At 36.0% G+C, this 23,905-nt stretch overlaps 2 protein-coding genes across 3 annotated transcripts; one reads left to right on the top strand and one right to left on the bottom strand.

Moving 5' to 3' along the window:
• Positions 1-786: 786 nt before the first annotated feature.
• On the top strand, positions 787-8,100 carry LOC105051028 (membrane-anchored ubiquitin-fold protein 4). The gene is made up of 4 exons (XM_010931289.4): positions 787-1,036; positions 1,123-1,373; positions 3,730-3,900; positions 7,597-8,100. The coding sequence occupies exons 2-4, from the start codon at positions 1,244-1,246 to the stop codon at positions 7,650-7,652; spliced, it is 357 nt and encodes a 118-aa protein (XP_010929591.1). The 5' UTR covers positions 787-1,036; positions 1,123-1,243; the 3' UTR covers positions 7,653-8,100.
• Positions 8,101-13,563: 5,463 nt separating this feature from the next.
• Positions 13,564-22,415, bottom strand: LOC140851440 (uncharacterized). 2 transcript variants are annotated; one of them, XM_073242958.1, is made up of 10 exons: positions 21,990-22,415; positions 21,788-21,905; positions 19,930-19,992; positions 15,320-15,370; positions 14,992-15,236; positions 14,707-14,910; positions 14,512-14,604; positions 14,250-14,351; positions 13,797-14,156; positions 13,564-13,696 (listed from the first exon to the last, which is right to left on the bottom strand). In XM_073242958.1, exons 5-10 carry the CDS (start codon positions 15,175-15,177, stop codon positions 13,619-13,621), a joined length of 1,023 nt encoding a protein of 340 aa, XP_073099059.1. In that variant the 5' UTR covers positions 15,178-15,236; positions 15,320-15,370; positions 19,930-19,992; positions 21,788-21,905; positions 21,990-22,415; the 3' UTR covers positions 13,564-13,618. The 2 variants fall into 2 exon arrangements, with proteins under 2 accessions (XP_073099059.1, XP_073099060.1); XM_073242959.1 differs by lacking the exon at positions 15,320-15,370.
• Between the last annotated feature and the right edge of the window lie 1,490 nt (positions 22,416-23,905).

Below are 23,905 nucleotides of genomic sequence, written 5' to 3'. Positions count from 1 at the left end.
ATTGAACAAGAACATTAAGGATAATCCAAAATTCGAACTCTTATTAGTAATATTTAAATCGATCATGAACAGGCTGAATCTCAACTTGGCTTATTTATTGAGTATGCCAAACAAATAATTATTTATCAATAATTTAATTTCAAACCTTCAATTTCCACCATCATTTATTTCTAATCCTCGACCAATTTACAAGTTTTAGCTTACCAACACATACGAACGCATAGAAATAATCATAATTATATAAAAAGATTAATCATTTATCATCTTAATTAAATTGAAACAAATATATTAATTCATAGAAACTAGAATACGGCATGGAGATAGATTATTTCTTGAGTAAAATTTTATATTCCACTATAAAATTTTGCTTTCACTAATAGAATATATTCAATATACAAATTTATGAGAGACAGAATATACGTGATATACTAATTTATGTGAGGTAGAATATGGCATTTACATGTTGTAGAGATGAATGGCTCCTAATCTATACTAATTTTATCTAGAACTAATCTACACTAATTGTATTGTTGAAGATTTATAAACAAACAGATTAGACAATAATCTACACTAATTTTATGTAGAACTAAATCGCTAATAATTCTTTTTAACATAACAAATTAAGTAAAAAGTGATGTGGTAATATTTTGAGAGAAGCCCAAGCGCCACGTGTTTCATGAAGTCACTTGGTCAGGCGGAGCGGGTCCCGAAACTCACAATGCGCTTCCCCTCCCTTGCGCTTCCGTATACAAATCAACCTTCTTTTCTTCCGCACCTGCTTCCCTTCTCGCTTCGTTTCTTCTTCTCCTTCTCCTTCTCTCCACGGAGCCGCCACGCTTTTTGAACCCTAACCCCGGCGAAGCCAACAAATTTTTTTATATAATCTCCCACGATCCCTTCTAGGGTTTTGCGGATTGGCCTCCTTTCCTGATTCCCGGGGATCCCCTTCAAAATCCCCGCGATTCTCTGCAATCCATCACAAGATCCACACGCCTCCCGTGGATCTCGCCTTCTTCGCTGGATTTCATCACCAAAGGTGCGGTTCTTCTTCGTTTTTGCGTTTCTTTTTGGGTTGAACTGATCTGTTTGATGCCTCCTTTTGAATTGATTGGGTTTTGCTAGGTGGGTGAATTCCTAATTCGCTGGGGAAGAGGAATTGGAGGCGTTTATTTTGTGATCTTTGGCTTGTTTCTTGTGGTGATCGGTGGTAGCTCGGAGTTTGGGAAGGGGTTAAAGAGATCAAATGCCGGAAGAGGATCTGGTCGAGCTTAAATTCCGACTTTATGATGGATCGGACATCGGTCCGATCCGGTATTCGTCCTCCTCTACGGTTGCCATGCTCAAAGAAAGAATAATCTCTGAGTGGCCGCGAGGTAGGAGTCTCTGTTCCCTAGAGCTGGGATCTCAGATCTTTAATCATGCCATTTATTTCTCTAACTAGTTCAATTATGAGTTCTTTACTCTACTATACTGATCAATTCCAGTGCAATAGAAGAAAAAGAAATACTGTCATCTTCTGTTACACTTTTACAAATTGGAATTTTGTTGATCATGGACTCTGAGAACAACGTGCTGTATGTTCAAATTTCCAATTTATTTTTTTAACTTTGCTATTGTAGGATTTCAAGTCACCTTAATGATTTTGTTTGTGATGTTATTTGCCAAATATAGCAGTTTCATTGGAATGGAACCTTTTTGTTCAAATTTTTCGATGAGTTTTTGTGCTGTTAGAGCGCAGAACGTTTGTAATCATGCCCACCGTATTTTCTTCTCCTACGGCCTTTTGCTGCATAATCGATGATAACTTATGCCAAGTGCTTCAGTTTTTGTATAATTAAGCTGATCTTTATAAATTCCATGTCTTTTTGTTTGTTTGGTGTTGCTGTTGGTGGGGTGATATAGTGGCCTTTCTTATACTAAACAATTTCTTGTTTGTTTTGGTTCCTTATAATTTTACTACAATTTATTGTGCCTTTAAGGGTCCCTGGTAGCTAAATGTCAGAGCTGAGTCAATTTTTTTTGGAATGTGCTTTCCTAAATTTTTGATGGCCACTTTCTGTTTGATGTCACAAGCTATAGGTTGCAAATGACTGATTGCTTTAAATTTTGAGCTTACTAGATTTAGTAGTTTTTCTACCAAAATCCTCTGCCACCTCATTTATGGCGTATGATTTGTTTTACACTCACGTTCTGTAATTCATGAGTTGCCACTTCCCTTAAGCTTGTATCTTGTTGGATGCCATGATGGCAACAAAAACAATATTTACATCCTTTGGTTATGTTCTTTAAATAAAGAAATATCTTGCATGTTTTACCCTTTTCATCGTTAATGTGTTTCTTTGCTCATGTTATGTAATTCTGAGAGTCATATATGCTGGTTTCCGTTCTGCTCCAAAAAAATAAGTTAAAAACTTTGACTTGTGGTACTTGAATGCCTGTGATATTCTCATGCTTTTGTTATCCTTATTTCTTATTCACATTTTTTTTTCTTTTGGTTGGTCACTAAAAAGTTTATTATCTTAGGTGATGTGCATCTCATATGCCTGGATTTCACCTTAATATCTGAATCTAATGACATTCTCTTTTTCTTTCGAAATCCGTTAAATATGTCTGCTATAGAATCTGTTGTATCTGTTTCTATATAACTAAATAAGATGGTGGCGATTTCTTATTTGTTAGATGAATTGGATGATACATCTAGTCACACAACACTTGTTTGCATAAAACTATTTTTAAGACTCCAATAGACATATATAACTTAAAATTTTGAGCAACAAGGGAGATCCTAGAGACATGCTAAGCATAGTTGAGTATGACCATGATGAGGGAAAGATCAAAAGGAATGGGGAATGAGAGTTAGAATTGAGTATGTTAGGAGAAGCAAGGAGTTGGACCCCAAAAAGGATATGATGATGGTGTATAGATGAGATAGTCGTTTGCTATAAAATCCTCATGTTTTATGTTGAATCATTTGAAAAGAGGGAACCAAGGGGAGGCTTAGAACAATCAATTCAAGTTACTGAAGCTTGTGTTGCTGCATTTTATTGATATTGAAAATAGAAACGTGGGATGCTTGAAGTGCACCTGGAATAGATGAGATGTTGTAAAAAAGTTTATCTTCACTGTTAGAATTGGAGTCAAAGATTAGTACTACTAATGCGGAATTGCTTTTGTAATTTATGCTGCTATTGTGTACATGATAATGGAGATGATTTAGAAGTATTGTGTCATTTGGATATTGTTATGGGAGGTGTAAGGCCATTTTATTCTTTTTTCCATATTAGGCGATTGCATATAGAAAATAATTTTGTTGCGATATTTAGTATGAACTGTCATTGCAGAAGGTTGATATTTGAGACAAAATAGTAATTCTAAATTTTGAGCTAGGACCGAAACATTTAATGACAATATTGCTGTTGTGAACTGATTGGAGGAACAAGATGTTTGTTCTTTTGTCAACATAAGGAAGCTATCTGGAAAAGTAAATGTATTGCATGCTGTTTATGTCACTTTAGCTGTCATGGCACAGTGAGGCTTGTTTCAGAATAAATATGTCAATTCTTGCTTCTAGGATGGACTTAAACTTTCATAGCATTGTTAGTTTATCTATTGTACATTTATGCTAGCATTTGATATTTGGATTGCATGATATTTTTTGGTATTTTATCTTTTGTTGACCTCCATTAGCATTTCATTATTATTATTATTATTATTTTTGTGTGTGTGTAGATAAGAAGATTATACCAAAGGTGGCTAATGACGTGAAGCTGATAAGTGCGGGGAAAATTTTAGAAAACAGCAAAACAATTGCCCAGTGCAGGCCACCTTTTGGCGAGCTACCTGGAGGCGTTATCACCATGCATGTTGTTGTACAACCATCATCTGCTAAGACAAAAACAGGTTAGTTCGGTCTTGTTGTTTGATGCTATACCCCATAAGCTCTAAATTTCTTTTATTAACCTCTTTTCAATTTCAGTTCTTGGTGGAGTATTTTTCAATTCCAAGCTGTCATTCTTTCCCTGGTGAAATGACAAGGTTACCAATTCTTGAGAGATGGCTTTACCATAGCTTGAAGAATAATCTTGATGAACACATCAGATATTTGATTTAGAATTAATTATTGAAAATCTAGAATATTGCAAGCCATTCCTCACTCATGTTGCGCTTGGAAATTTTGGTTAATAATTAATAATCTGGATTCCAAAGGGTTTATTGGAATTCTATTTATTAGTTTGTAGGCTCTAGTGGATATCAGTATCCACTAAACATTAAGTGTTTATGAGCATTATTTGGTTGGTGCAAACCATAAAGAGGGAATATGCAACAAGCTCAGGACCTCACCCAAAAAGCTAGTAGGAACGTAATATTTGGGTTCCTTAATCTTGTATAAGTACTCAAGATCTATCCCATGCATAATTGATGTACTGTACGGATCTTTCCACACTCTTTTTTTTTAAGCCTTGGCATCCTTGTCATGTTAAGGGTCGAAATCCAATCACAAACACCATGGTTTGTTCGTGGTCAACCTTAAAAGGGCTAATGTCACAGTATTCCTTAATCCATATGAGCCATGAGTCGGATCCTTCTAATACCATTTATAACAATCCAAGACCTCACCCAAATTGGCTAGTTGGAAAATGTTATTTGGATTTCTTGGTGTTGTATAAGTACCAAAAGCCTTCCTAAAACACAGGCATGCATGTTTAAACCCATATCAGTTATGCACCGGGTAGATCTTGGGCTTTTATACAGTGCAAGGAATCCATATAATATGTTGCAACTAGATTTTTGGGTGAGATTCTCGCTCATTACAAATGTTATCAAATTGGATCTGGCTCATGGCTCATTGGACCGAGGAATATTACAACATATACCTATTTCGGGCTAGCCATGGGCTGATTGTGGTGTTTATGATTGGATTGATTGAATTTGGACATTTAATCTCGTCAAGATGTCTAGGCTTCAACAAGAGGAGTGTGTAAGGACTTGTGCAGGCATGTGTTTAGTCCCACATCATTTGTGTGCTAGGAATGTCTTGGATACTCATATAGAGCCAAAGGAAATCAGATAATTCCTTTCGGCTATCTTTTTTGGGTGAGGTCCTACGTTGTTATAGAATATGTAGTAAAATTGTCAAATGCTTTAGACGTAGAGGTTTTTGGCATGATAACCATAAAATTTATGCATTCAAGTAGGTTTGTATGTACTACAATACACATACCATAGAATGTCTAGACAATTTAAAGCTACTTGTTCCAACAGTAAGACTCAAACTCAGACCATGTTTATTTGCAAAGAGCAAGAATGATCTGTACATGCCAAGCCAATGGCCCTTCGCATAACAAAAATATGAAGCTTGCATCAACCTAGACCAAGATAAGGCATGTTGAATGAGTAACTGTGCTTGCTTTCATACATAGGAAAACAGGCTTGAATGATTGGTTTGAGACCATCATTTGCTGTAAGATCTGTTTAGGTCTTATGCATGGTCAGTCACTAGCTCATGCACATAAAGGTAGCATGACCTTCCAAGCTAATCATGGCTTTTGTGGCAGGTAAACTGGCATACCAGTTGGGACATAGCAAATTTCCAGCTGGGCCTACATTTGAGCATCAATTTATAACATTCTTGCACGGGCGTAGCATGATAACTACATTCTAGGTCTGGAAGTGAACTGGTCTAATATCATCAATGTCCAAGTCTGGTTAGTCACTGCCTAATTGAAGGATATAGCAGAGAAAGGGGGGAGGGGGGTGGTGGGGGGGGGGTGTGGTGGGGAGGAGACAACCTTTGGAAACCTCTGTGTCTGATAAATCCATTAATTTGAACATTACGGCTATCAATTAGAGAAGAATCACCTTGTTGAGGATGGTGGTATGAATTGATGGGGGAAGGACCTGCTTCCTGTTTGTACATCTTTCTTCCTGCCACCTCTTGCAGATCTCCACCATGCGGTCACACCACCATCACATCAGGGTTATGTTGTGTTTGTTCCATTGGTCCTCCACTTGACATGTCTGCTGCTTCTCATCTTGCCTTTGAAAATATAGAATAGAGGAGAAGAAGAAGAGACGCTGGAGTAAGGGCATAAAACACTAAAGCAAGTGGGATTTTAGCATATAAAAATATATAATATCACTGTTTGATATTTGTATTATTGTGTTGGAGTGATCCTGTTTGTTTTGCCTGAGAAACTTTGTTGTACTGTAATTTTTAGATCGGTGTGCCTTGATTGGGCATAAATGTGTACACCTGCCTGGCAACACATGGGTTGTCCCGCTTAGTCTATGCCTATATCTGGAGGCAGGTACTTGGCTGTAGATTTAACTTGTGCTGCACTGACCTGTTAACTCTGCGAGGCCTGACATGTTTGGTGACACCTTGCATACCGCATAGGTTTGACATGCATTGATTGTGCATGATTGCCTCGTGCTCATAACACTTCACTGGACACGGCACATGTCATTTGGTAGAGCCCCATAGGACATTCGCGTATGTGAGCTTTGTACTAATCAAACTTTTACTCATGGACTGATGGACCAACCAAATCCACACGAAAGGGTTTTAGATATACTTCTAAAGTTGCATGGAGCTCCTTCAGATACCTTTTTGACTTCACACATAGCACCACCTAGTCATGCAAGTGGAGGAGCAAATCTTAGTTGATGAAAAACTTCTTCTATAGATCCAGAAGATTGATATTGCATGTTGTTCTTACAGAAAAATAAATTAGAACTAACAGATCACATCATGGTGAATCAAACATTGGGTCTCCTCTGTGATGTTGAGGACATGAATGCCAAGCAGTCGGGCAAACCCTTGGTTCTCACATGAACTCTTTCTTTTCCTCTTTTGACGGTTATAATTTTGAACGCCTGCCATGTCAACACATGAACTTCCTTGAGTAGGACCAGAATGCATGGTTAACATGCTTCTGCATTGTGGTTTATAATTTTGAATTTTAATATGATATAACCAAGCCTTGCCAGCATGTTAACCTGGTGAAATATTAAGTAGGATCGACTAATATGAGTTTGGACTGAATTCATTTTATCATTCAGATAAAGTTTATAAATGGTGCATGTTTGCTTGTCAGCACCAATGGACTCTGTCTAACAACTGAACTTATATTCCATTATTCATTTACACCAGCATGCATCTGCATTGTGATATAAGTTTATCTTTTAACATTAAGGATGTGTACCTTTTGGAAGTTTTTTTTAGGAATTACAAATCTGAGGGCTTCTTAACAAGGAGCAGTTGAAAGGCTGTTGGATGGTGTGTTTGATAATTTGCTCTTGCCTGCAGTTAACACTGCAATTTTGGCTGTTGGCATCATATTTTCTTTGTTATTTTGCATTCCCTCCTAATCTCTTAGCTATTTTCTTCCTGGATTAATTTCTAATTAATTTCAAAATCATTAACCATAGATTTCTTTCTAGATATGAGTACTGGCCCAAAGCTCTTCCATTTGCTGATTTTATCTAGGGTATATTCAACCATTTGGGAATTAGTTTCAGCCAAAGATTGGATATCTTAGCATTCATGGAGTTTCCTATGGTCTAAACTGTTTGTTGGTGCTTTCTTCTGAACAGAAAAGAAGGTTGATGACTTGCCAAGGAAGACGACCTGTTCTTGCACAATAATGTAGAGTCAGGAACTGCCTATCTTGCTCGTGTTCAGCTGCATGCGTACGTTACATACCATTGGGTTGATGGAGAATAGGAGAACATCATAATCACTTTTGGTAGTTCTGTTGCTGGAGGATGCTGTCCTCCATGTATTGTTGCCTGAATGCTGTTGTGCCGATCAGAGTTGGTTTACGTTTGGTGGTGTTGTTGTGAACCTGGTTGATGACATAGGAAGAGGAGGCCTTTATATGATCACAGGTTATATATATGAAATGGTTTGTCACAGTGTTTCTGTTCGGACATTTTATTCTTCTTTCTTTTGTCCATGTTTTGTATATTGTCTGGATTAACTCTGCATCAAAGAGTGTCAGTGACAACTGACAACCCTCCTGTCTCTCTGTTCTTCAACCCATTATTCTTATGGGTCCTGTGCACGACATCAATGGATGCTAATACACGGTTTCAATCTGATTATCTTGAACAAGAGTGCTAGGGTTATTGGTCAAGATAAATCTGTCGTAGTATCAGGGAGGATACAAGTGGATTCCCAATATTACACTTCTAATTGATCATAACTGTTTGGATTTGCGTTGCATGTCAAGGAAAAAATATTCTTATGGTCATCATGTGAGATAAGTTAATTACACTTATGATGATGTAAATCTTAATATCATTGAATGGTGATCTAAGGTTCAGAGTGCTGAGCAATTCCATGCTAGAATCTGAGTAGTTGTAATTTATGATATACTTTATTGTCTGTAAGTGTATTTAACGATAAAAATGTTAGATAATAAGCAGGGAATTAAGGTATTATTTCCAGTGTTTCCTAAGGAAATTTTAGCATTTTGAATAGAAAGATCTAATTTCAGTGATGCCACCTGAAGCTTGAGGCTTCGTGTTGTTGCTTTTTCGTTAGTTCCTAAATTGTAACTCCAGAATAATTAGTTAATTAGTTCTTCACCAAGCTTAAGCACTGCTGCTTTCTCCCTTTGTGATCTCTAATTCTCTATCCAGCTAGGGCTACTTCGGTGTTGCTTGCTGTTTCTCATAACAAACTGAATTATTTTTTCATGTGATAAGATAAGATCTCAGCGGGGTTTTTGGTTTACAAATATACTAGTAGAGTGTACGTGCGTTGCATGGAGAATATTCCTTTTTTTTTTTTTTTTTTTGTTATGTAATCACTCCAAATATGATTGCAGTAGCAAGCTAGCAATTATGGGCCTGAGGAACTTTTCATGTGTAATTTTTGGGCACTCCAAGCAGTTCCCTTCCCCAGCTTTCTCATACGTCAGATAACATCTTCTATGGAAACTTAAGAACATATTATGATTTTATGGACCATATAAGATCCTGTGGCACCCAGGTGGGGTCTTCATAATTTAATACAGTGTTGGTTCTTGTTAGTATCACGTATTGGAATATATAAGACTAGAGCTGCATTGGTGTTTGTGCTCATGTGATTTTCACAACAACGCAAAGAAACAAGTGTGTGCACCCACCAAAATAAAAAGCGAGTTTGTGGGACTGCATGAAAATGTAGAGTTAGAGTCCGTGCATAGCGCACAGATTTTGAATCTGATCATATTAAAAACAAATTATATATAAATAATAAAATAATATTTATTCAAAATTTTAATATCATTTCATATTCTCAATTATCTATATAAATAGATTTTAATTGTAAGAATATAATAATACTATATATTAATAATATAATTTAATTTATATAAATAAAATTTAATATAATTTTTTATTAATCCGAAACTTAAATTTAATGCTTGAAGGATTATTAGGTAAGAGGACATATGGTATAAAAAAAATTACTTATGTGGACAATCTCAAATGCTCAAAAATTTTCTCTCAATTTCTGCTTTATAATATATATATTAAATTATTTAAATCGAGGACGTAACAAAGCATCCTATTTCTCCCCATGTGCATTACACCTAGCTGAATACCTTAATTATAAAAAATGTTGGAAAAATTTTGATAAAAACCTTCTTGAGTCCTTTACCGTACTGGTGCAATTTAAATTTTTTTTACTAGTTTAATATAGATTTCAATTTATTTATAAAAATACTACAAAAGTTATAAAACACTATTTGAAATGGCATTTCTTTGATTCAAGTCAGCACAACCCCCATCTACGTGGAATCCGACTACAAAAAAAAAAAAAAAAATGAAAGCATCATTGTGAATAGTACTTCTAAAAGCACCATTATGAATAGCGCTTTCAAAAACATCATTCTGAAAAAAAAATAAAAATATCATTATGAATGGCGCTTTCAAAAGCGCCATTATGAATGGCGCTTTCAAAAGCGCCATTCAGAATAGCGCTTTTGAAAGTACCATACCACATGGCGTTTTTAAAAACGCCATTCAACATTGTGTTTCTATTTTCTTTTTCATCACACTTTAACCTGTGATATATTTTATTTATATTTTTTAAACCAATTTTTTGGATGCAATATATTTTTTCATTATTATTTATATTTTTTTGTACGTGATTTTATATTTTAAACTAATTTAGATAATTTTTTTAACATGATATTTTCTTCTCCAACTTTTTTTCGAAATATATCTGAAGATCATGACAAACCATATAGCATCCTAACATTTGAAATTAAACAAGCAAAATATCTAAAACTTCAATAAAAATAATAATTAATAATATAAGATAGATAAAAAATATATAGTTTACAAAAAAAATTTTACAGTACTACAAATCTAAAAAATACTAAGTCTCATCAGGGCGCCGTGGTGTCCGTGGCAATTGGACCTTCTCACGAAGGTCCTCAATAGTCGCTCCTACTCCTGTGTCACCTGTGATGGCCCCTCTTCTATATCAGTAGACGTCTCCTGAGCATGTATATCAGAAATAACAGGTGCTGCTGGAGCATCTACGAGCTGAGTGATCCTCTCAACCTCCTCATATGGATCCAATGATGGACCTGTAACAAAAAGATCAGACCACTCAGGTGAAGAGTCATGATGCCAACTCGGATCCGATGCTATCATTTGGGGCATATAGGAAGATGAAAGCCCTAGCATCTGTGGATCAAAAAATAGTGGTATATGCTCAAATGATATTTCTAAGATAATTTTTTTCTTCACCTTAATCTTCGATGCATGATATACTTTATTTATATTTTTTAAATCATTTTTTTTGGATGTGTGATATATTTTTTTCATTATTATTTATACTTTTTTTTGTGCATGATATTATTTTTTAAACTAATTTAAATAACTCTTTTAACGTGATATTTTCTTTCTCAACTTTTTTTTTGAGACACATCTAAAGATTATGACAAACCATATAGCATCATAAGACTTGAATTAAATAAGCAAAATATCTAAAACTCTGATAGAAACAATAATTAATAATATAAGATAGAACAAAAATATACAGTTTACAAAAAAAATTCAACAGTACTACAAATCTAAAAAATACTAAATCCCACAAGGACATCGTCATGCCTGTGATCGCTTGGATCTTCTCACGAAGTTCCTCAACGATCGCTCATGCTCTTGTGTCACCTGTGATGGCCCCTCTCCTATATCAGTGGACGTCTCCTGAGCATATATATATCAGGAATAATAGGTGCTGCTGGAGCATCTACGAGCTGAGTGACCTCCTTAATCTCCTCATATGGATCTAATGATGGGCCTATAACAAAAAGATCAGACCACTCAGATGAAGAGTCATGATGCTAACTCAGACCCAATGCTATCATCTGGGACATGTAGGAAGATGAAGGCCCTGGCATATATGGATTAAAAAATAGTGGCATATGTGCAGCATATGGTGATGACATCTGTGGAATACATGGTGCTGACATATCTGAAATATGTGGTGATAGTGTATATCTCATATTTGGCACATAGGATGCTCCAATCACCATCAATATCCCTAAATATGATTTTTCAATCTTCTGCAGTATCCGAATCCGCTCATCCTCATCAATTGTAGATAGAGCACGAGTGTTCAACATAAGATTCGACAAACGATTAGTATACATAACAAAAAAAATAGCAATATATTATAGATCATAAAACAAAGATATAATGTAGTTATATAAAATATTTTGTATTAACGATGAGAAGTAAAATGAAGACTTAATGAATTGAAATTGAATATAAGATTGACATAAGATAATTTTTAAGGCCTTATCAACATACGCACAGTAGAACTCTCACCCTCGTATCCTGAAACTGCATATCGAGGCTACCCGATGATCGATACTGTAATGCTAAGAAACCAAGTTATGTAGTCTTCAGTATATGGATGACCTCTCAATATATGATTACCATGAACTATATGATCTCGTCGTGCATTCCAAATGATGATATACTGTATATGTCTGATATGCCAATTAATATGAGCTCTCCCTCATTGATCAATACGATAAAGCCACTGGCTGGTATCAAACTGCTCTGAGATGTTCTGAATCCGACCAAACTACCGTAGCACATGATCTGGAAGGTGTCATTTTACCATATCAAAATAAATAAGCGGCACCCTAGCAAGCTATATATCATGCCCATCCGTGCAAATCTGTGGTAATATGGATAATATCTGATCTGTGTATGGCTCCCACAAAAATTGATAGAATTAAAAATAAAGTCGGATTAGTAAGCTCATTTTTTAATAGACTATGAATATTATAAAATAATATTTATATATAAATTAAAATTATTCATCTACGTGTATTAGTCAATATATCTAGCTAACATCTATAAACTCGTGCTATCTTTATCGACACATGGTGAACATCGAATGCAACGTTCCATTTACTCGACGTTATGTTCACATTAATTGAATTTTATCGGATTAAAAACAGTAGTAAGTTGTAAGTAATGGAATTAATATTTGTATACCTATATCCTCAAGATGCGTCTAATCTGAATGGAACATCGGGGTCGTGCTGCTTTGGTGGCATCTCAAGTAATTATTTCCATAATAAACTAATAGTCGGTATCCTCTTCCATGCCCAAATCTGCCAATTCAAAAAAAATCATATATGATATGCCCAATTAGAGCTATAATAGAATGTAGAAAATTAAAATTTGTATATCACATATTTGCAATAATACAAGATAACCTCTGATCTCTGATTGGTCTACCGCAGAACCCCGACACATAGTCTTATACAGGCAAGCTAGTGCTGCACTATCCTAACTGAGCCTATGAGTAAAATCTAAATCCTCTAATAATGGTAAAAACATCCACTACAGAAAAAATAGGCATTAATGACGCTATTTATGGTCATTAACGACGCTTTAAAGCGTCGCTATTTGGCTTTATGATGCTTCGAAAAGCGTCGGCAAAGCGTCGACTATGTAAGAGTGGAGACGAATAGCGCCGACGCTTTTTAAAAGCGTCGTTATTTTTTAACGACGCTTTAAAGCGTCATAAAGATTTACATTAACGACGCTTTAAAGCGTCGTAAATATTTACATTAACGACGCTTGTAAGCGTCGTTAATGGAAATCTTTACGACGCTTTAAAGCGTCGCAAAAGACAAATTTAACGACGCTTATAAGCGTCGTTAATGTAAAAATTTACGACGCTTTAAAGCATCGCAAAATACAAATTTAACGACGCTTATAAGCGTCGTTAAAGGTTTTAAGAGGAAAAAAAATATAAATATTATTTAAAAAAAAAATAATACAATACATTCCTGTACGAAATCATATCACACCTGTACAATACAATAAACATGTACAATCACCACATTCACATTCACACCTGTACAATCACCATCATTCACATCACCTGTACAATACAATAAACATGTACAATCACCACATTCACATTCACACCTGTACAATCACCATCATTCACATCAAAAGCAAGCTGAAATAGAAAATTTAATCAAACCAAAAGACGATATTTTATATAAATAAAAATAAAGTACTAATCGTCCATTACAATCAAGAGTAATATAAATAAATATAAAAATACAACAAAAATAAAATAACATCAATCTGCAGGCGGATGGTCGTCGTTGTCTCCACGTGACGTGCCGCTATCTCGACGGGTGCCTGATATGCCAGGAGCCTACAAAAAATATATCAAAAGCATGATTTGCATATCTATAAATAAAATATATAAATCATTAAATTAATACAAAAATATATATTTAATATTATGTGTTTACCTGAGATGAACCATACATCTCTAATAAAGATGTAAGGCGATCAATCTGTCCCCTCATGGCCTGCATCTCGGCACGGCTCTGTCGCATCTCCTCCATCTCAGCGGCACGACTCTGTCTAATCTCCTGTATCTCCGCCTCGAGTCTGCGAACGCGTGAATCCTGAGCATCTGCTGCAGCATGCTGCGTATATCTACTAACCTCAGATAACTGAGTGGGGGTGACTCCTACTCCATAACCCCTCACTCGGCCGTAGCGCTCTGGTCCCATCAACTCTGTGAAGACCTCGGTCTCGATACGGCTCTGCTGCGTAGATGCTGCGGACTCGTCGTCACGCTCCGCAATGAGAGATGTAGCCCTCTCCTGTATTTTTTTTGAAAACAAGAGTTATACATTAATAGCTAACAAAATTAAATTTAAATCATTGCAAAAAATATAATATTAATAATACCGTACATATAAATCTCTCGACTCATCTCGAACAAAAGTACCATCCTGATGAGTATGAGTCATCCGGTAAAACTCCACTTGTCCGGGTTCCCTCCCATGCTCATCCTCCTACACAAATAATTTCAATTTTAAGCAAACAATTATGATAATTTAAAAAAATATATGAGTATCATGATACAGACATGGTCCACGATACATAATGATATTAGTTATATAAATATTTGAACATAAAAATTAAAAGTTAATTATGAAAGTTTAAGGAACATACAAACTCCTGTCGGAGTCGTGCATAACTCTTCGACCCCGATGTATGAGGAACAGACTGAGCTGCTCGTGCAGCTCTACCAATAGCAGAATAAGTCTGTAAAATAAAGTAAAGAACTTGTTATATATACAATATATAATAAAAATCAATATTTTTATAAAATATTTAGAAAAAAAAGATAATAAACAGATAATATACCTGTGCCCTCTCGGAGAACCAATAATGAACCAACTCCATCCACTGATGAGGGGGTACATCAGGAGGACAATTCCTAGCAACCTCCTCCTCTGTCATACCCTGTCTCATATAGTCCTTCTTCAATTGCGCTCTATATTCTTTCCATTTGCGGTTGAGAGACTTCATTACAAAATCATGAGTGGATGGAGGGAGAACAAACTTGCTCTATAAAAAAAAAAAAGTTAAATGAAATAAATTATATAAATGATTAACAATTAATATACAGTATGAACATCAATTCATTACCTCTATAACTCGGAGGAGCTCAACTTTGTACGTTGGAAGCATGTCATTCCATTTTGCATAGCCCAACGGACATAGCTGAGGCCTCCGAGCAACAGTCCCCAAAAATGAAGTCAATAAGCAGGCAGCTTTCTTAATTGGCTGACCTAGTTGATTGCACTCCACAACAATCCTCTCGCCCTCACGCATCTGCCACACATCTCGTACTACTGTGGGTCCGCGTCTGGGGCGTACTCTCCCGGATCCGTCTGCAAAAAATACATAAAAGTAACTATATCATAAATATACATAAAATGAAATAAAAAAAATTTACATGAAAGACAATATATACCCTGCACGTGTATCTCATCATCTGGCTGATGAACAGGAGGATCGTGCTGTGCTGATGATGAAGGACAGGGCTCAGAATGCTGTGCAGCTGAACTGGCCTCAGGCTGCTGTGCTAAAGAAGACGTACCGACCTCTGTCTGTGAAAACTGGAACTGCACACCAGCATATCGTCCCCTGCGACGCATGATGTCACCTAGCATTTATATAAATAAAAGGTAGAATCAGTTAATATATGGAGTAAAATAACACAATAATTAATGCAAAATATATACATCATAAATAATTATTACCAATAACAATCAAGCAGTAGTATTTTCTTCGAATTCTGTTCTAACCAACGTCGTCGTATCATTTAAATCATCAGCTGGCACAAAATTGTAGGGCATACATTGTGTATAAGTGTCATCGTCATCATCCTCCACTTGGTTTCCCATATCATATAAGTCTCTAGGTTTTGTTTTGATGACAGTAAACCAATCTTTATCTTTTGCATCTTGTACATAAAATACTTGACGAGCTTGAGATGAAAAAATGAATGGGTCATCCTTCAATAACACACCAGTGTGTATCAACCTTGAAAAATTTACAAGTGTAAATCCATTTGCATCTTGTTTCAAACCCCTTAGTGAGTTTATGTCTATCCAATCATATCTAAACAGTACTACTTTAAATTTTCCATAATAATCCAACTCATAGATATCTTTAAGTGCACCATAATAGGATTTTTCATCCGCTTCCACCATAACACCGCTATTCTGTATTTTTCTAAATTTCTTCCGTTCTCTAGTATGAAATTTAAAGCCATTAATTATGAAACCATTATATCTATTCACAATCTTGTTAGGTCCTCGAGCAAGAGCTATTAGTTCATCTGACTTATTTGTCTCCATCATCTTTGATACCTAACAAAAAATGATATGACGAAGTGCAGTTGAGTTATCTGATATTAAATATGTATCAAAAATTAATATATCCAATAATTAAATATAAATCACACCTGATTCGAAAGCCACATAGGGAATAACTCGACCAACCATCGCTGTTCAATCCTTGCATTAGGACGAATGTTATGATTGGCTCGTCTCTGATAAATTAAAAATTCACTGCATAAAATATAAATATATCATTTAGAACATTATATCTAATATAAAATTTAAATTTTGATGTCATTCCTTAAATATACTAACCTGCGATGGTCAGATATTATGTCACTATGAAGTAACACATAACGATGTGCTTGTGCTAAGGATTTTTGATCAAGTACAATACCTTCACCTCTTCTCAAGAATTTTCCAGCAGTTAAGAACTTATACAGTTCTGCATTCTCCACAAAGTCATTATGCCGTTGAGGCCGACTAAAAATAGTCTCTACACCTTGAAGATATCTTGAACAAAATGTCAAACATTCATCCGCAATATATGCTTCAGCAATCGAGCCTTCGGGATAGGCTCTATTTCGCACATAATCTTTAAGACGCACAAGATACCTTCAAGAATTAAATATTTATTAAAATATCAGTATGCTGTTGTTTCTAATAAAATTATCAAAAGATTTAAGGTTTGTAATAATACCTCTCAATAGGATACATCCATCTATAATGTACCGGTCCACCAACTTTAACTTCTGAAGCTAGGTGAACGAGCAGATGTACCATAATAGTAAAAAATCCAGGAGGAAAAATCTTTTTCATCTGGCAAAGTGTAATTGCAATATCCGATTCTAACTGATCAAGTTTCCGAGGATCAATAACTTTGGAACATAATGCCTTAAAGAATGACGATAATCGAAGTACAATTGTAACAACTTGTTTCGGCAATGACGATCTTAAAGCTATTGGAAAAATATCTTGCATCAATATGTGACCATCATGACTTTTAAGATTTGAAAGTTTTCGATCCTTTAGATGCACACATCGTGAAATATTCGATGCATATCCATCGGGTACTTTGATACTTTTCAAAACTCTCAAAAAATTATCCTTTTCTCGAGCAGACATTGTGTAACATGCAGGAGGCACATAAATTCTATCATTAGCAAGCATTTTAGGATGAAGTTCCTGTCGGATACCCATTTCTTTTAAATCAAGACGTGCCTTCATGTTATCTTTGCTCTTTCCATCAAGGTTTAAAAATGTTCCAAGTAAATTATCGCAAACATTCTTCTCTATATGCATGACATCAAGATTGTGCCGAATAAGATTATGTTTCCAATAAGGTAAGTCAAAAAAGATACTTCGTTTTTTCCATAAATATTTACTTGGCTGTTGTGTAGATGCTATCTGTGTGTCTTCCTCATTTTCATCCTCGAAATAATTGTCTGGATCTTGAAACAACTCTGCATCTATAGTACTGATACTGACTTCCTCTGGTAACCCTTCGTGCACTGAGCGTTCAACATCATTCCTTCCTCTTTTTTTAGAGGACTTTGAGTGCTTACCATAGCTGTAATTCATGCCATCCATTTGTCTATGAACATCAGTTCCAGAAGGTGGAATAGGGGCACATCCCAATTCTATAGTACCATCAAACAAATCTTTTTGAAATCGAAACGGATGATTTGCTTCCAACCATCGACGATGTCCCATGTAATAAAATTTACCTCCATGTTTTAACCAAATTGAATGTGTTGAATCTCCACAACAAGGACATGCGACCCGTCCCTTTGTACTCCAGCCAGATAAATTGGCATATGCTAGAAAATCATTAATAGTCCATAACAATGCTGTCCGTAGTTTAAATGTTTGGCCGTTGGAAGCATCAAATGCATCAACACCCTCCCACAACTGTTTCAATTCCTCTATCAAAGGCTGTAGAAAAATATCAATATCATTGCCTGGACCCTTATCTCCTGGAATAACCATTGACAAGATAAGTGATGATTGTTTCATGCACATCCACGGTGGCAAATTGTAAGGTATCAAAACGACTGGCCAAGTGCTGTAGGTAGAACTCAGGGTCTGAAATGGATTGAAGCCATCAGAAGCTAAGCCAAACCTAACACTGCGAACATCAGAGGCAAAATCAGGATGTCTATCATCAAATGCTTTCCATTGAAGACTATCTGCTGGATGTCTCAACATTCCATCCTTTGTACGTCCTTCATGATGCCATCTCATTGATGAAGCTGTTTTTGATGATGCATAAATCCTTTTCAATCTAGGTATAAGAGGAAAGTAACGCAATACCTTGGCCGGTTTCTTTTTACTCCGCGTTGCATCCAATTCATTCAGTACATCATCTCGATCTTCTTTTTGTGTTATCCATCTTGAAGATCTACATACATTGCATGACTCTTGATTAGCGTTTTCACCCCGATATAACATACAATCTTTCGGACAACTATGAATCTTTTCGTATCCAAGATCCAATTCCTTTACTACTTTCTTGGCTTCATAATATGATGGTGGTAAACGAGTGCTTTCTGGAAATGCATCCTTTAATAACTTGAGCAGCATGGTAAAACTCTTTCCAGACCATCCATTCAAATATTTGATATGAAATAAATGAACAAGAAAAGAAATCTTAGAAAATTTTGTACAACCCGGATATAATTCTTCGTCTGCATCTTTCATTAAGGTGTGATAACGAGCTGTCTCATCATTAGATGTATGTATGGGCTCCTCAACATGCATACGTTCGGTATGCGTACATCCATCAAACATCCCAACTGTTTCTTGTATACTACTGGATTCTCCTAAATTTTGAACATCAAATCCAAAAGCATCTGTGATCAAACCCCTTATATCATCATCTCTTGCAGAATTGTCTTCTAGGCTAGTGGATCCGCAATGAGTCAGGGGTTGGTTACATGATGATGGCAACATAGATTCTCCATGAAAAATCCAGTCGGTATAACCTCTTAAAAAATCATTCCATACCAAATGTTCTTCAACATTTTGTGGATCTAAAGAAGAACTATTTACACATTTCCGACATGGACATAAAATCTTTCCATTCAAACTACTTTTCTCCATACCAAATTTAATGAAGTCATGAACTCCATCTAAATATTCTTTACTATTCCTTGGTTTATTTATCCAACTTTTGTCCATTGTAGGATAAAACTGACCGAACTTGCAATTTATCTAAAAATAAAAAAAAATTATACAATCTATATTTAATGCAATGAGTAAAAAATATCAGTCATTTCATAAAATCCAAAAAAATAACAACTACATAAAGTTTACATAGTAAATGCTTACTATCATCAACTAATAGGTAAAGAAGGTCCTATCCCATTCAGAAAATGTATTAATTCTATAGGTCAATTACAAAAATCAAATGATATGCAACAAGAGCCGAAAAAAATTTCGGCAGTATTTTCCCTTAGTTCTTCCGTATAGGAAGAACAAAAGGAAAATACCATCCGAAATTTTTTTCGAACCTCTCAGCATACCATTTGATTATGGTAATGACCTATAGAATTACTCACATTTTCCAAACTGTCCATACTGGACAATCAATTGATCAATGTACATAATTCTTTTATCCGTACAAAAATAAATAAATGTACGGATATAATAGAATATGTACATTAATCAAAAGACGGGTCTATGTTTCGATGCAATATAATTTTTGAAAAATTAATTCATAATTAATTTGATTTAATACCTGATATTAACTTGGGGAGTAGTGGACAAAGAAACTTGGCCCAGCTTAATCCAGATGCTTAGTCTTCATCAGTCACGAAGATAAGGATAACGTAGGCCACACGATATCAGGGTCCAGCCACATAACGAGCACCACATGTCAGATAAGCAATCGATCAGGATTCATGAAACTATGAAATTATCCATTCATCAACCATGTATCACAACCTTAATTAATTGTACTACATATTTTCGGGTGAACCTCGTAGAGAGATACTAAGAGGGTGTGGTTGTAAATTGATCTAGCTCTATATCATTTATTTTATGCTACACAGGTTTACCATATTTGATATTTGATAACTGGTTGTAAATTGATCATGTACAACCAGTTGTTAACCACCAAATCCAAAAGAGTATGACTTGCATAATTTGGAGCACAGACATACATGAAGTACAAGCCTACTCACTAAATCAAAATTTTTCTGTTACACATATTTGCATTATAATCCTTGCACAAGCACAGTAAAATAGAAACTTCAAAAGAACTATATATAAGCATGCCATTGATCAGAGGAAACAAACACAGAGAAGATTCTGGAAGACAGAGTGAGTGAAAAATAGATGCAGAAGCATAAGTAAGGGGGATTGGTAGCAAGAAGAGCAACATACTCACCGATCAAAGAGATTTTCAGGGTCCATCCTAAAATGTCAGGATAAATTTCACCACACTTCATAAACATTGCAGTAAAAAAACTTTCATTAATGAATTCAAGGTTTCATGTATTTAGAGCATGACATGATGACGGATGCTAAACAAGATTAAAGTATGATTTACAGCAGGAAGGTTGAAACAGGCCAAAATGAAATATAATAATACTATCATTGATCCAAAGAGACTAAATAACATCATCCACAGAAAGTAACATAATGACAAATAGATGAGTCATGCTCAAGTAATCACAAAATAATCAAAACACAACACTGCTAACATCATACTTGTTTCAAAATGAAAGAAAACATGGATTTAGGACGCCAGGTTTTGTGAAAGAAAACCATGTAGCACTAATAACGTCATATTGTTTTTAACTAGAATATTATGAAGGTGTAACTCTAGAAGATCATAATATTAGCATTTGCATTTCGTTACAAAAGAAAAAAACTACGAAATACAGATAACTCCAAAAGTTCATTATTTGTTTTCCTTATATTAGGCAGTGTATCCTTTCATCTTTCGTTCTACATTAGCGCTATATAGGCATTAAATAGCAATGTGTATCACAACATCATGGTAGCACATCTCCAGTAAATTAGAATCATAAGATTTGGTATAAAATTATCCCATCTCCCTCTCTTGCATTAGATGAAAATGAACCCAAATAAAGGGTTTTGGAATCCTTTTATGACCCATTGCCGGCCCAAACTAGTCAGCAACTACCAGATCAAACTTTCTATATAAGCCGATACGGGCAACATGAACCATACTGCAGAATACACACCTACTTGAAATGGAAGATGAGTCACATGCACATCGCACATGCACAAGGCAGACATGGACATGCACAGAGAGAAACCAATTGATGGACAACTTGCACCATCAAATTTCAACAGAGAAGAACTCTCTCACTTTCCTAGACCTAGGCGTATCAAAACCAGTCATGTGAAGATCTCCTCACACTCCCTAAAACCTAGCATCCACAGCAAAGAATTCTAGATCAAATTCGGAGCTCCAAAGAGAAGAACTCGCAATGTAAATCCTCTGTCCGTCTTTCTAAATATAAAGAACCCTAATTTCGAGCTTCCAAGCTCCACAATATCAACTAATTAAGAAGAAATACTAAAGAACAGGGGAATTATACCAGAATCCACGGATATCTCATCACCTTGAGGATTCGATTTGCGGATTTCTCGGATTCTGGGGTTTCCAGGCGGTGGATCCGATGCTGGAGCTGGATCGACCGGAGACCGCGTCGATGTTCGATGACGGAGAGGATTTCCGCTCTGAGAAATGCTAAACACATATTAGATGCGATTACCGGTCATGACACAGGGAAGGAGGGAGGGGGAGAGAGAGAGAGACCGAACCTTTGGGCCGAAATTGAATCGGTCGAACACGAATCAGTCTGCGCCAAACAAAATCCAAGCAAAAGTGCACGGCAATCGAAGGGAATCGTGATGGGAAGATGGCCGCCGGGAGGGGGGAGGGGAGGAGGGCCGGTGGGGTGGCTGCTTCCAGCGGACGGTGTACGGCTTCGACAGCGCGGGTGCGGCGTCGACGGACGCGGCAGCAGAGGGGAGCGGCAAACGGCGGTGAGCCGTGGACGGCGGATGCGCGTGGACGGCGGGCACGGTGCCGGCGGCGGAGATGAGACGGGGTCGGCGGAAGAAATTAAGGATGGAAAGGGCGGCGGTAGATGGATTAGGGCACGGGGGAAGAAGGGTATTAAACGAACCTAACGACGCTTTTTAGCGTCGTAAATTACTGTACAAAAGCGTCGGCATTTGCTTTATTTGACGACGCTTTTGCTAAAAGCGTCGGCGTTCAATGCCGACGCTTTTAAGCGTCGTTAAACGACGACGCTTTTAAAAAGCGTCGGCAGGTCTGCGCAACTTGCCGACGCTTTCCAAAAGCGTCGGCAAAAAACTGTCGCTACAGGCCCTTTTCGTTGTAGTGATCAACTTCACCTTGTTAGATGAAGTATCAAGTAAAAGGACACCCCCTAGTAATCACAGTACGTAGTCTCTGACATACTATCGCACTATTTTCTCTAGTGCATTATCTCTAATATAGAAATATTAATAATGATCATCCAAATACTCTATCCTCAATCGTAAATGATCAAAAAATTATACCTCAAGCTGAAATCTGTGTAATCAATAGCATATATCCTGCGACTCTGAAATATTAAGAGTGAGATCAACTCCTGTAACTACCTCACCATCAACTGATAGTCCAGTGAGGATACTAACATCCTGTAATGTGGTGGTCGTCTTATTAAATAGAAGATGAAATGTATGTGTCTCTGGGCGCCATCTCTCAAGTAAGACAGTAATAAGACCAACATCCATCTGTATCTGTCCAATCCGATAGACTCTATAAAACTTTAAATATTATAAATAATATATAACTCTATTTGAGATATCCTCCATCCTCCATATGTCAGCATCGGCTCGTCGTAATTGGAGGTGTCTGGACTTCTGCAATAAGATATAATAATTAGATAACGTGTATCTCTCAAATATTTTTTTTTATAAAAATATAAATAGTAAGATTAGGAATAGAATGCCTACATTGCTATCTAGGATGGCCTGTGAGCGATGGATCTCCTATAATGTAAGAATACTGTGGTCTCAAGAGTCCGGATGCCATCCTTCGTAAGCCATAACATACTAATGACTCTAAAACAATAACATGCATCCTAAGTGTATTAGAGCATGAGGAATATGATACTAATTCATTTCATGATAAATATAATTCTGCAATCATACATAGAACAATGGATAGAATAATACATAATTTTGAATATAGATTAAATAATAATTCAATTATTAAAAATATATAAAATAATATATAACTCTAAAAATACATAGAGCAATATATCTACTGCCTTTAATGTCTTCCACTACTTGAAGTTGATGTATGTGGAAGTAATCTAGGACAACGACAATGATCACGATCTTGTTCCCTACAAATACCATAATAATTCTTGCTTCTTATTTACCTATCATCTATCGCATTTCGTAGCATTGTTGACTTTATCCTGCCTTTCTACTTAGGTCTCTTTAGCTCATCTTTATTCTGAAACATCAGATCTATAGAAACTTCAGTCATCGAGAAGTTCCAAAATTGAGGGTCAGAGTTCAATTTTCGATCAGCACTAATACCATTATCTTGATTTAAATTTAAATTGCTAAAAAATTATGGAGGTTCATACAAACGAGATTCAGGTTCTCCTACATTATCATCTTCATGCAAACGAAGTTCAAGTTCTCCTACAATA

Source organism: Elaeis guineensis, chromosome 9 (genome assembly GCF_000442705.2).
Source record: "Elaeis guineensis isolate ETL-2024a chromosome 9, EG11, whole genome shotgun sequence".
Lineage (NCBI taxonomy): Eukaryota > Viridiplantae > Streptophyta > Magnoliopsida > Arecales > Arecaceae > Elaeis > Elaeis guineensis.
This window is presented reverse-complemented; position numbering and strand designations above follow the sequence as displayed.

Bases quoted from the DNA above. Each gene is read 5' to 3' on its own strand.
- LOC105051028 (XM_010931289.4), top strand. From the start codon at position 1,244: ATGCCGGAAGAGGATCTGGTCGAGCTTAAATTCCGACTTTATGATGGA. The intron at 1,374-3,729 runs GTAGGAGTCTCT...GTGTGTGTGTAG, and splicing joins AATCTCTGAGTGGCCGCGAG to ATAAGAAGATTATACCAAAG. The intron at 3,901-7,596 runs GTTAGTTCGGTC...TCTTCTGAACAG, and splicing joins ATCTGCTAAGACAAAAACAG to AAAAGAAGGTTGATGACTTG.
- LOC140851440 (XM_073242958.1), bottom strand. From the start codon at position 15,177: ATGCGTGAGGGCGAGAGGATTGTTGTGGAGTGCAATCAACTAGGTCAG. The intron at 14,911-14,991 runs GTAATGAATTGA...TTTTTTTTATAG, and splicing joins AGCTCCTCCGAGTTATAGAG to AGCAAGTTTGTTCTCCCTCC. The intron at 14,352-14,511 runs GTATGTTCCTTA...TTATTTGTGTAG, and splicing joins CACGACTCCGACAGGAGTTT to GAGGATGAGCATGGGAGGGA.